The 14541-nt window shown below is 33.9% G+C and overlaps 1 protein-coding gene across 10 annotated transcripts in view; it reads left to right on the forward strand.

Moving 5' to 3' along the window:
• relch (RAB11 binding and LisH domain, coiled-coil and HEAT repeat containing) overlaps positions 1-14541 on the forward strand; it is a 69687-nt gene that overhangs the window by 14248 nt on the left and 40898 nt on the right. For 6 of the 10 annotated variants that reach the window (XR_007825654.1, XM_051098453.1, XM_051098446.1 and 3 more), the window contains 9 exons: positions 5447-5518; positions 5697-5752; positions 5870-5983; positions 6073-6264; positions 8734-8828; positions 10447-10746; positions 12836-12911; positions 14132-14227; positions 14484-14507. Coding sequence is in view for 9 of the 10 variants with exons in the window: in XM_051098453.1 (XP_050954410.1) it covers positions 5447-5518; positions 5697-5752; positions 5870-5983; positions 6073-6264; positions 8734-8828; positions 10447-10746; positions 12836-12911; positions 14132-14227; positions 14484-14507 (1025 nt within the window). In the remaining variant the exon portion in view is untranslated. The remainder of the gene's footprint in view (positions 1-5446; positions 5519-5696; positions 5753-5869; positions 5984-6072; positions 6265-8733; positions 8829-10446; positions 10747-12835; positions 12912-14131; positions 14228-14483; positions 14508-14541) is intronic. The other 4 variants (XM_051098450.1, XM_051098451.1, XM_051098454.1 and 1 more) reach the window with 3 other exon arrangements.

The following is a 14541-nucleotide window of genomic DNA, read 5'->3' on the forward strand; positions in this document are numbered from 1 at the left end:
AAGATCAAGAATATTTTGAAAAATATTTCAAAATATTTTGTTACTTTTTTTTTTTTTTTTTTTTTGTATTTATTTTATTTGTATTTGTTTAATTTATTTTATTTGTTCATTATATTTCAAAAAATGAAAATATCTATTTAAATATTGAGTAGTTAAAGTTAATAGTTAAATATTTGTAAAAATCATAATGTGATTTTTGTCACTTCAAACTTCGTGTAAACAGGAGTGTAGTGTATAATAATAATAATAATAATAATAAAAATAAATAATTATGTATATTATTAATAAACAAGTAAAAATTACTAATATATCTAATTTTTAAAGTGTTTGCAAAAAAAAAAAAGATGTGTTCTGTGGCACTTAAAAAAATTATTTGATGCTGATTTTTGTTTCTTATAGGAGCCAATTGCTCCATATTTATTTATTTATTTATTTATTTATTTATTTATTTATTTATTTATTTATGGTTTGGAGGCGTGTTTGTCTCCTTGCGAAAGATCAAGAAAATAATTGATATCTTATGACCTGGTCTATTTAAAAATAATTTTTAACATTTAATTAATTTTATTTTTATTTTATCTTTTTATTATTTTAGCTTACTATTTTTATTTGTTTCATTTATTTTCTATTTATCCATTATATTTAAAAAATAAAAATGTCTATTTAAATATTAAGTACCTAATGGTTGAATATTAAATAATAAATTGTTAGTAAATGTGTGATTTTGTCACTTCAAACTTGGTGTGAACAGGCCCGTAATGTATATTAATAAATAAAGATAAAACAATGAATCAGATAAAAGCAAATAAAAACTATAAATATATCTAATTGATTTTAGGTAATGGCCATTTTTCATGCGCTTTTTGTTGAAAGCTTATTATGGGTAAGTAAAAGCGTAAGGAACCGTGCAGCAGAATAAGATTGCTCTGTACAAAATGTCACTTTTACACCCCGAATTGGGCATTTCCTCCCAAATCTTGACCCCTTCAGCGATGAGCACAGCCCTGGCTGTCTGACCTGGGGTTTATTGGCTGTCTGATGGGTCTCTATTCCAGTATTTCTCTTTCCAATACTGGACCACAAACCATCCAGGCAAGCACACCTTTGCCATTTGTTTTTTTTTTTTTTTTTTTTTGTTTTTGCTTGTTCTTACATTTTTTTCCATTTGTTAAACTTGCATCCTGTGCTGTGTTGATCAGCAGCATAAGTGCCTTCGTCCCATTTGAGCTCTGCTTTCTCTTAGCTTGATTTCTTTGTTTCTTCCTTTTCCATGTGAATTTCTCTTCTTTCTTTTCTTTCCTCCTCTATCTGGCTCTGTTCGGGTAGATGGTGTTCCAGAGAACATATTAGGAAGCAGAGCTTGTGGGAGTCCCACCTGCTGATCATCAGTGCACAGTCATGCAAAGTGTCCTGTGCTCTCCATGCTTCTGTTTCCCAGTGTCTCTGGATGTGTCTCAATCTGTTCCCTAGATTAGTACACGACCCAGTACACAAATCAGCTGATTTTGTTGTTATTCAATACCAGAATATTGGTCATTACGTTTTATTTTAATGCATAATCTCAGGTAAATAAGTCATCAGTGTCCCAATTGTTAATGGATCTTGAAATGCTTCTGATCCCAAATTCCTGTTTTAGGAAACTAGGGAGCGGAATGAGACACAGCCTGTGTTAGAACTCGCCTAGTAGGTCCACATTAGCAGGATTGCTGCGGGGTTTTGCATACACTGGTAAATCTCTTACCAGTCAAACCACTTGTACAACCAAGATTAAATGCAAACAATAGGTGGATTTAGGTTTTTGTGTGTTTAGGATTTGCGTCTGTATGCATTTGGGATTGTATAACAATGAATAACAATCGTACTAAATCCTGTGAGGTGCTAGGATTTTCATGATAAGAAAAGCATGAATTTTAAATAAGGGCTTCTTGTTAGTTTTATTTCAACTGAAGTGTGTAATTTTTTTTTTTTTTTTTTTTTTGTTAAGTGACTACTCATATTCCAGCTTGGTATGCAGAGACAGTTGTAAGTAAGCCATTCAAAGATTAATTTCCCTGAAAAATACCTGTGGTGCTGTCAAAACATTTCTCTGCACCCCGAATGATCTGACACGACAGTGTTGGTCGTGCCAGTGTCGTGAGTTTGGAGTGGGACTACCTGTTTTATTTTTAAGCCCGTCCCAAATAGCACGGTTTGCACTTTGTTGTAATACTGGGTAAGAGTCCGACGTGAAGACGTCGCCCATACCAGTGTAGACTTAAATGGATAGTTCACCCAAAAATGAAACTTCTTCCATGTATTACTCACCCTCATGTCGTTCCAAACCAAATTTATTTAATGAATAAAACATGATTTTTTTCATTAATAAAATTTAATTTAAGCATTAAAAAGGATTCCAAAAAAATTAAAACAAACAAACGAAAAAATACGGAATCCAGTAAAATTAAAACTTAAAAAATTTAATTTGGGAAAAGAAAAAAAAAAAATGGAATTTGGGAAGAAATAAAATGAACTTCATAGGGCCCTACATTAATTAATCGCCCTCATGTCATTCCAAACTTGTAAGACCTTCATTCATCTTCACAACACAAATTAAGATATTTTTGATGAAATCCGAGAGCTTTCTGACCCTGTATAGACAGCAACACAACTGACATGTTTAAGGCCCTGAAAGGTAGTAATGACATTGTTAAAATAGTCCATGTGACTTCAGTGGTTCAACCATAATTTTATAAAGCTGTGAGATTTTGTAAAGCTTTTTGTGCGCAAAGAACACAAAAATAACAACTTTATTCAACAGTTTCTTTGCTTCCATGTCAGAAAGCCTTCGGATTTCATCAAAAATATCTTAATTTATGTTCTGAAAATGAATGAAGGTCTTACAAGTTTGGGATGACTTGAGGGTGAGTAATTAATGTAGGGCCCTATGAAATTCATTTTATTTCTTCCCAATTTCCTTTTTTTCCAAATTCAGTTTTTAGGTTTTAATTTTACTGGATTCCGTATTTGTTCATTTAATTTTTTTCTGGAATCCTTTTTAATGCTTAAATTAAATTTTATTAATAAAAAAAAAAAAAATCATGTTTTATTTATTAAAATTATAAAACTTTAAATTTAACCCCAATTTATTAAAAGTTGAACAAAAATTACATTTAGGGCCCCATAAAATGTTTTATTTTTTCCCACCTTATGTTTTGTTGTTACCAAATTCACTGTTTTAGCATGTCTAATTGTTTGCATGCATAAAAAAAAGTTTTTATTTATTCTTAAAATAGCGTTATGAAATGGTTTTTTTTTTTTTTTTTTTTTTTTTTAAATAAACAGGGTTTAACATTACAATAAAAATGTTGAAGAAATATTATGATTACTCCTTAAATAAGGTTTTAATAATTTTACATATTTAATAATTACATAAATTTTTGCTGAACGACAGCATTAAATTTCTGCCACAATATTTTAAGGTTAAAGGTCATCGGATGCCAACTTTCTACAAGTAGATATGATTCTTTAGGGTAGAGTTGTCAAAAGGTACCGGGTTCGGTACTTTTTAGTACTGAAATTTTAAAATGTCCATTTCCCACTCACATTTGAGCGCTGTTGAGCCGATTTTTAAACATTGCTGATTGGCGGATCCATCTATGTGCAGGTGTATCAGGGATCCGCTGACACAAGCGGCTTTAAAACGCTCCCGTTGTGCTTATGTGTGAGCGCTTGGTGAGGAGCGTGAAGCACTTATCATTGTAGCCAATCGCAGTCATGTCTGAGCGCGTGAACATTATGGCCCATCAGCGATGTTAAAAAAAAAAAAACAGCTCAACAGCGCTCAAATGTGAGCGGGAAATGGACGTTTTTAAAATTTCAGTACCGAAAGTACCGAACCCGGTACCTTTTGACAACTCTACTTTAGGGTCTCAATGAAAAGTCTATTACATACTTTAGTTAAAATTTCTCAATGGTAGTGCAAAACAACACCCTTTTTACCTTGTCAAAATCAGCTCTTTTCATAGCAACCCGTTTTGATGCATGTGCCTTTAAATGCTAATGAGCTCTGCTCACCCCGCCCCTTTCTTCTGTGGGGTGTTGAGCCATCCTGTTTACCTTTGCCGCATTTAGCCGCAAAACTTGCTAACTAGCACATAATTAGAAAAGGCGATTTGCTAAGATTCATAAAAAACCCTTATACTCACTTCTTCTGTAGGTGAAGCTGGATCACGAATGATTCGCGTGAACATAGATGCCTTTAGGTGAGGTCGGGAGGCACATTCCCTTTAAAAACGAAAGTAATCCACTGTGTCTTCAACAACTCAGATGTCAGGAGTAAATGATGACCGCTATGATCATTATTACATCCAACAACAGAACACCTCATTCGCTTAGGAGACATTCTTGTCTACGTGCTCCGGTGTCGAAACAATGGCAGACAGTTCACAACTCACTCAGGGTGAATTTAAGGTAAAACGCTAATGTCAATCAGCTATCGTGGAAGGTCTGTGTGACATCACAGACAAGAAGCTGCGAATGACTTGAAAAAGGGGATATTATTTATAGGGATCCACTGGGTGGATTTTTATCATTATAAGGTGGTTATGTACACACACTGCAAACACACATTTATGTTCAAACAGCATGTAAAAGTGAGTTTTGCATCCGATGACCCCTTTCAATCAAACTTTTATTTTGACTTTTCTTTTAAACATTTAGGTTTCTGTTTGTATATGATATGCCGATTTCTCACAAGAAACGGTAAAATTCTGTCTGCGTTTTCCACATGACGGAAATCATAATCATAGGGCCCATTAATGACAGAATTTTCATTTTTGGGTGAACTATCCTTTTAAGGTTGGTGCACCATTCTGCTACCAAGTGACCAATGGGACTCCCTGTGGTCATGTGAACTTTATGGACAACACATGCAAGCAATTACCACTAGATGGCAAATGAACTTAAAGTGCGCTATTTAGGACAGGACAATATTTTGGCAACTCTGCTTGATGGCACAGAAATTACACACTTCAGTTTTAAAAAGTCAAACGGAATTTTTAAAAATTTGCGAAGGATTTTTATTTATTTTTTTAACCTTTCATCTAAAACAAACAAACAGACATTGCTTTGCTCTAAATCCCTGGTCAGACAGCAGCTAGAGAATTGTGAAAGAAAATCAAACATAAATGTGTAAATATTTTCATGATCTGGCAGCTCCTCCAGCAACCTCTGCTGCATGTGTTCATTAGATCCATAGTGTGCATGTCCCTGTTTTGGTTCTGCCTCAGCTTCTTACGAAAGTTGTCGTTTTTTCTTTTCTTTCTTTTTTTTTTTTTTTTTTTTTTTTGATTTTGTTTTTTCATGGCCATCCTTTTGTTCTTTTTTCCCCCTCTTTTGTTTTGTTTCTTTGTTCCCCTTCTCTTGGTTGGATGCCTGTTTGTGTGTGACCCACTTCCCCCTGGTCCAGTTCTGGAGTTTGAACTGCGGAAAGCCAAGGAGACCATTCAGGCTCTTCGTGCCAACTTGACTCAGGCTGCAGGTGGCGTACTTTCAACTTTTACACACTTCAGTCCTTTCTGCTATAGGAGCTGCTCTCATTCCTGAAGGCAGTTTGTAATGTCCACAATAAATCAAATTCCAGCTCAGTGGTTTTTCTTTCTTTCTTTCTTTCTCTCTCTCTCTCTCTGTCATTCTTTCTTTTTTCTCTCTCTCTGTAGAATGTGAGATTCCCTCTCAAGAGAGAAAAAACTACAAATCCAGTCCTGAAATTCAGGTTATCTTGGGTTTCATTTTTTTATGATGATATTTTAATCCTAAATATAGTAGATTTCTTTAATAAGCTCAATCAAAATACATTAACTTAATTATTTTTCCAATTATTTTTTTCTAGGAACCTATCCGCCCTCTTGAAAAGAGAGCCTTAAATTTTTTAGTTAATGAATATTTATTGAAAAATGAATACAAGTTGACGGCCATCACATTCTCAGATGAAAATGATGATCAGGTATATTCCTTTTGTGCATTCATTTTTATAGAATTATATTTTCTAGTATTTTGTTTCTTTCTGTTATTCATGATATTTTGTTTCTGCAGGATTTTGAGTTGTGGGATGATGTGGGTCTAAACATTCCCAAACCTCCAGACCTATTGCAACTGTACAGGAACTGTGGGCACAGCCTGCCATTGCATCGGGATACTGTGGATGTGGCGGTCAATGTTGACCCAGATGACTTGCCGGGAGATTATTTTACCCAGGAACCTGTGCAGCAAACTGAGGCTATACAGGTATGTATAGGAAGAACTGTTGGTATTGCAGTCAGAGAACGTGTTTACTTCAGCTTAGTTTTCTGATTAAGGTCCATAATCTGGCTAACCCTTTATTGTGAAATAAAATTCGGATTAATGGCATATTTTAATCACTTTCCTAGAAACTGGAATATTATCTTAAGTCATATTAAGGCTATTAGGTTAATGCATTTACATAATTGGAATATGGCCAAATTCTAGTTATCCCATGTCAAATATCTATTCAAAAGGGAATTTTGATTAAACATGCTGCTCTAGGGTTTAGGGTCTTCTGGTTATGCCTTTATTCTGAAATTCTGATTAATGACATTATAGGCATTTTAATCACTTTCCTAGGAACTGGAATATTGGTTTAATCAGATTAAGGAGATCAGGTTAATGCATTTACATAATCAGAATATGGCCAAATCCTAATAATCCCATGCCAAATATCTATTCAAAAGGGAATTTTGATTAAACATGCAGCTTTAGAGTCTTCTGGTTAAACCTTTACTTTAAAGTAAAATTCTGATTAATGGCATATTATAGTCATTTTAGTCACTTTCATAGAAACTGGAATATTGTCTTAATCAGATTAGAGATATCAGGTTAATGCATTTACATCATCAGAATATGGCCAGATCCTAATAATCTCATGTCAGATATCTATTCAAAAGGGATTTTTGATTAAACATGCTGCTCTGTGGTCTAGGGTCTTCTGGGTAAAACTTTATTCTGAAATAAAATTCTGATTAATGACATATTATAGTCATTTTAGTCACTTTTCTAGAGACTGGAATATTGGCATAGTCACTTTTTTTCTAAAAACTGGAATATTGTCTTAATCAGATTAAAGATATCAGGTTAATGCATTTACATATTCAGAATATGGCCAAATCATAATAATCCCATGTCAAATATCTATTCAAAAGGGATTTTTGATTAAACATGCTGCTCTGTGGTCTAGGGTCTTCTGGGTAAAACTTTATTCTGAAATAAAATTCTGATTAATGACATATTATAGTCATTTTAGTCACTTTTCTAGAGACTGGAATATTGGCATAGTCACTTTTTTTCTAAAAACTGGAATATTGTCTTAATCAGATTAAAGATATCAGGTTAATGCATTTACATCATCAGAATATGGCCAGATCCTAATAATCTCATGTCAGATATCTATTCAAAAGGGAGTTTTGATTAAACATGCTGCTCTGTGGTCTAGGGTCTTCTGGGTAAAACTTTATTCTGAAATAAAATTCTGATTAATGACATATTATAGTCATTTTAGTCACTTTTCTAGAGACTGGAATATTGGCATAGTCACTTTTTTTCTAAAAACTGGAATATTGTCTTAATCAGATTAAAGATATCAGGTTAATGCATTTACATATTCAGAATATGGCCAAATCATAATAATCCCATGTCAAATATCTATTCAAAAGGGAATTTTGATTAAGCATGCTGCTCTATGGTCTAGGGTCTTCTGGTTAAAACTTTATTCGGAAATAAAATTCGGATTAATGGCATATTATAGTCATTTTAGTCACTTTCCTAGAGACTGAAATATTGTCTTAATCAGATTAAGGCAATTAGGTTAAGCATTTACATAATCAGAATATGGCCAAATCCTAGTAATGCCATGTCGAATATCTATTCAAAAGGGAGTTTTGATTAAACATGCTGCTCTGTGGTCTAGGGTCTTCTGGGTAAAACTTTATTCTGAAATAAAATTCTGATTAATGACATATTATAGTCATTTTAGTCACTTTTCTAGAGACTGGAATATTGGCATAGTCACTTTTTTTCTAAAAACTGGAATATTGTCTTAATCAGATTAAAGATATCAGGTTAATGCATTTACATATTCAGAATATGGCCAAATCATAATAATCCCATGTCAAATATCTATTCAAAAGGGAATTTTGATTAAGCATGCTGCTCTATGGTCTAGGGTCTTCTGGTTAAAACTTTATTCGGAAATAAAATTCGGATTAATGGCATATTATAGTCATTTTAGTCACTTTCCTAGAGACTGGAATATTGTCTTAATCAGATTAAGGCAATTAGGTTAAGCATTTACATAATCAGAATATGGCCAAATCCTAGTAATGCCATGTCGAATATCTATTCAAAAGGGAGTTTTGATTAAACGTGCTGCTCTATGGTCTAGGGTTTTCTGGTTAAGCCTTTAACCTGAAATAAAATTCTGATTAATGGCATATTATAACCATTTTAGTCACTTTCCTAGAAACTGGAATATTGGCTTAATCAGATTGAAGATATCAGGTTAATGCATTTAAATAATCAGAATATGACCAAATTCTAGTAATCCCATGTCAAATATCTATTCAAAAGGGATTTTTGATTAAACATGCTGCTCTAGGGCCGAAAACGTGATTTATAATGGTCTTGGGTTTCTCTAGTCTAAAATATGCCAATTAATTTATGTAATTTCGATGTTATCCACAGCAGCAGCGGGAAGTGGTTCAGGAGTTGGAATATCAGATCAGCCTGCTGAACAGCGAGAAACAGAGTCTGGCTGAACAGATTAAAAAGCTCCAAAGGTAAGAGTCATCACATGCTGCCTGTGAGCCAAATTCAATCAAAACCATTAGAGACCTGCCACATGAGCCGTATAATCAGCGCTCAGAGCAGCAACCTGTGATTACTGTCATAATTAATTACTGCTCTCAGTGGATGGTCTGATCTCATCAGCTCATGTTTATAAAAACCATATTTCTTGTGGAAAAATATTTAGCTGTAACTTTTCACAGTCACGATTCCCAACGTTTTTTACGCTGATCAGTTAACCCTTTAAAGCTGAACTGTATTTTGATATAATTGTATGTGAGTAACATGCACTGGATATTATACCATATAATGATAATATCATATTTAATTATTTGGAAACACTTTACAATCAGGTTCATTAGTTAACTACATTAGTTAACATGAATTAAGAATGAACAATACTTATACAGCATTTAATAATTTTAGTTAATGATAATTTCAGCATTTACTAATGCATTAATAAAACCTCAAGTTGTGTTTGTTAACATTAGTTAATGCACTGTGAACTAACATAAACTATGAACAAATGTAATTTTATCATCTGATATTAACAAAGATGAATAAATAGTGTAATAAATGTATTGTTCATTGTTCGTTCATGTTAGTTAATACATTAACTAATGTTAACAAATGACACCTTATTGTAAAGTGTTACCCACTTTAGAATACTGATCCAAATAATTAATAATTCCTTCTGAAGTATTTGGTCATTCTTGAATCATTACTAGTGGGTTACCATGATCTTTACTTTAGAATTAATTATACATTTTGCCTCATTCACATTAATTATGAACCTGTATATAGTAGTTCTCCAGGAAATATGAAAAAATAGTACTGTTACTGATTAGCTAATAGTGAACTACCACGTGCTATTACTTGCTTATTTGTTAATCAGACTTTCTTGTTACTTAATAGCAGTTACTACAATGTTAATAGCGCATTAGTCATTTGATTCTGTATAGTTAATCATTAATGATGGAGCGGTTTTCTAAAGTGTTACCGAATTTTTGAATAAATACAAAGTTCAAAAGAGCAATACTATTTAAAATTAAATTTTATTGTGACATTATAGATAATATAAACGGTCACTTTTGATCTATTAATTGCATTCTTGCTAAATAATAATAATAATAATAATAATTCAAATAATTTACTGACCCCAGACCTTTGAATGGTAGTGAATTATATATAGTGAAACTATATATTATGGTATGTTCAGTATATAGTGTATATAATATTCATACTCATCCAGAGTCTTTTATGACTCCAGTACTTTAATGCTGTGCTTTCAAGCGCTCAAAACTACCCTCTCCCTCTGGCTCAGTGGACTCATCATTATGACCTTCTGCTCTCTGACATTTTTCAGCATGACATTTACGTTTCCTAGCAAGAGATGAGCTCTACATATCTTTTTTTTTTTTTTTTTTTTTTTTTTTTTTAACTAGTTTTGCCTCCACTTCATATTTCATCTTCTCTCTCTTTCTTTCCCATTCTGTTAATTTGCCACAACACTACTGTATATTTACATCTATACTTGCATTTCAGTATTTTAGTACATTTCGCAGTTTTTGCACATGGCTAAATGTAACAAATGTACCTTTGTAAATCCAGTGATATCCAGGCACTTCAAAGGAATGTTTCATCAGAGCCCACATCTGCAGTTAAGTCGACTCAGTCTAAAGAAGACACTCCATGTGGTAAACCTCCCCTAGACAATGGACAGTATTTGGACATACGAGGAGTCACAGAAACAGACAGCTCCTCGGACGCCAACACTACAAAGACCTCAACCACTACTACTGCTACTACTGACTGCACTGATAGCACCACTACTGCTACACAACCTCACAGCAAACCGAAGTCTCAGAGTCAGCAGGGTAAAACCTCTGTGCAATTTGACCAGCCCAACAGGTGAGACCTGCACGTCCTTATTCAAGGACACTCTTATGACAAGTATTAAAAAAAAATCATAAGTTTGACCTGAAACAGTTAGCGTTTTAATGAAGTTTTAAATGATGCCCGTGAAAAGTATTTCATATCAGCAGTGTTCGGGTTATGCAAGTTACATAATCAGATTACTTTTTTCAAGTAACTAGTAAAGTAATGCATTACTTCTTAATTTACAAAAATATATATGAGTTACTTTTTCAAAAAAGTAACGCCAGTTACTTTGTTTTACCATTTATTTACTGACAAGTCTCCTTGAGAAATGTGTGTGTTGTGTAAACATGATGTTACTATAGTTCTAGACTAAATGTGAACATGCATTAATTCATCTCACTCAGAAAAAAACAGATTCAGTACTCATCAAAATGAACTAAAACACTGAAATGAAAACCTGTAACAATATGTTAAATAACACAAATTTCCTTTATGTATTTAATGTATATGTGTGTGTATGTATGTGTGTGTGTGTGTATATATATACGTATATGTGTATATATATATGTGTATATATATATATATGTATATATATATATATATATATATATATATATATGTATGTATATATATATGCGTGTGTGTGTGTGTATGTATGTATGTATATATATATATATATATATATATATATATATATATATATATATATATATATATATATATATATATATATATATATATATATATATGTATATGTATATGTATATGTATATATGTATATGTATATGTATATGTATATGTATATATGTTTATAAAAACAAGCAAGCCCTGTCTAGATAAAAAAGTAATGTGAATGTAACTCGAACGGAACGTAACGCATTACTTTCCATATAAAGTAACTAACGTAATTAGTTACTTTTTAGGGAGTAACACAATATTGTAATGCGTTACTTTTAAAAGTAACTTTCCCCAACACTTCATATCAGCCTTTTTTTTTTTTTTTTTTTTTTTTTTAGGAGAAGTCCACTTCCAAAACAAAAATTTAGACATGTACTCACCCCCTTGTCATCCAAGATGTTCATGTCTTTTTTTCTTCAGTCGTAAAGAAATTGTTTTTTGAGAAAAACATTTCTGAGTTTTTTTCCATATAATGGACTGCTATGGTGCCCCAAATTGAACTTCCAAAATGTAGTTTAAATGCGGCTTAAAACGATCCAAAATGTGGTTGTAAACGATCCCAGCCGAGAAAGAAGGGTCTTATCTAGCGTAACGATCGGTTATTTTAATAAAAATAATACAGTTTATATACTTTTCAATGCCAAACGCTCTTCTTGTCTTACTCTGTCATTTTTAAGGTTGAGGGAGAAAATACGATTGGAGTTTTTCGACATACCCTAACTGTCTTAGTCAGAATACACAGCGTTTAGGGAGAGAAAGGCAAGATGAGCGTTTGAGATTAATTTTTTTTATTTATTTCAATATTTTTTTTTTTTTTTTTTTTTTTTTTTTAATGAAAATAACCGATTGTTTCGCTAGATAAGACACTTCTTCCTCGGATGGGATCATTTACAACCGCGTTTGGGATTGTTTGGAGCAGCATTTAAACTGCTTTTTGGAAGTTCAAAATCAGGGCACCATATCAGTCCATTATATGGAGAAAAATGCAGAAATGTTTTTCTCAAAAAACATAATTTCTTTACAACTGAAGAAAAAAAAACATGAACATCTTGGATGACAAGGGGGTGAGTACATGTCTAAATCTTTGTTTTGGAAGTGGACTTCTCCTTTAAGAGTCATTAACCTATCTCAGTAGGTTTTGGCACGGAGCTGTTATGGCCACTAGATGTCAGCACTGCATTAAGCACCATTGCAGTCCTCGTCCAAGTCTTACTGCAGTGCTGACTGGCACCATATATTTCATTCATCATCATTTTGCACATCTGCTCCGGATGGACTTTTACCCCACGAGGCTGATTCAGACAAATTGCACTTTCCTTGTTATGACTGTTCCTATATCAGCGTTTTGTTCTGCGCTGTGGAAAGCTGGTCTAATATGTGGAGTTATTGGTAACCGGAGGTGGAGGTGGCTTGTTAAATCATGTTTTGTTTGCTTGTGCAGAAAGCTGTCTCCGGCCTTCCACCAAGCACTTTTGTCCTTCTGTCGAATGTCTGCTGACAGTCGACTGGGCTCAGAGGTGAGTGGGATCGGGTAGCATGCAGGTACAAAAGCACAAGCACATGTAAAGTCTGCCTGTTAGACAGATAGTTCATCTATAATTGAAAAGTCAGTCATTATTTACTCACCCTCATGTGGTTTCAAACCAGTATTTTTTTTAACTTTTGAATTGGCAGTGCAGTAGAGTGAATATGACCTGCAGCTTTTAAGGTTAAAAAGGTTGAAAAAGCACCATAAAGGTTTTAATAAAGGGTTAGTGCAACCAAAATTAAATGTCATTCCAAACTCACAAATTAATATTTTGATGAAATCTGAGAGCTTTCTGACCCTGCATAGACAGCAACACAGCTGACACATTCAAGGCCCAGAAAGGTAGTAAGAACATTGATAAAATAGTCAGTGACATCAGTGGTTCAACCTTTCTGGGCCTTGAACGTGTTAGTACCGTTGCTGTCTATGCAGGGTCAGAAAGCTCGTGGATTTCATCAGAAATATCTTAAATTGTGTTCTGATGATGAACAAAGGTCTTACAGGTTCGGAAAAACATGAGGGTGAGTAATTAATGACAGAATTTTTTATTTTTGGGTGGACTCTCCCTTTAAAAATGCTTTATATGACTCATGCACTGTATTGTAACAAAACATTTTCTCTCTTTGTTAAAATGCAGTTTGACATTTGCATTTTAACAGCTAAAAATCACTTGTTTTTAAATCGCAATGCTTAAAAACACATGCAAACGATACGTTTTTGTGGCCACGTAGCACAGCGGTGTCACATGAGCGTGTAACCACGATAGAGGCGACACCCCAAAATCTCTACCAGTTGACATTTCTAAATTTCACTTGGAACAAGTCATATGCACCACTTTTATGGTGCTTTTAATTTGTTAGGAAAGTCAAAAAGGTTTGGAACAAACATAGGAGTGAGTAAATGCCGACAATTGTAGTTTTTTTAGTGAACTCTTCTTTTAAACTATTATGACTGGTCATTAGAAAAGAAAGAAGTGCGCTGGAAGCAGTTCACTTGCTTTCAGAATCAGCAGGAATGCATTAATAGGCACGTTTGAGAGTTCACAGCGTTCACAGTGTCTAGAATACAAAAGCAGAAAAGGTTCTCTGGTTACAGCTATGCAGTAATTTTTAGGCACGTGTCATTAAATAAGATGTCTGACATGTTTGCCTCTGCTGGTCTTTATGTGGCGACATTTTTGTGCCTAATTCCCGTGTCCTCGGTTCTCAGGTGTCTCGAATCGCTGACAGCGAGCAGAGCGTTATGCTCATGCTGGGCCGCTGTTTGCCACACATCGTACCCAACGTCCTGCTGGCCAAGCGAGAGGTAACCGATGACCTTTTGACCCAACAGCCCCACCTCATCTTCCATCAGCCACTGCGGCTTCCATGTCCACTGCGGCTGGCTTCTTCCTCTCATTCTATTCTTAATTCAACGTTGAAACGACTTATTTTTTTCCATTGCAGTTGTGTCTCTCTCTGTCTCTCTGTCTATACCCCCAACCCAGTCCATTTCTCTCTCTTTTGTTCTGTTCACTCATTTCTTCTCTTGCTTTTGTGCATGCATCTCACTGCTCCGATAGAGAATGGTTGTGCACCTCTGTCAGGTGAGTGAAACACATCGGCACGTTCTCGCATCAG

This window comes from Labeo rohita, chromosome 24 (assembly GCF_022985175.1).
Source record: "Labeo rohita strain BAU-BD-2019 chromosome 24, IGBB_LRoh.1.0, whole genome shotgun sequence".
NCBI classification, from domain to species: domain Eukaryota; kingdom Metazoa; phylum Chordata; class Actinopteri; order Cypriniformes; family Cyprinidae; genus Labeo; species Labeo rohita.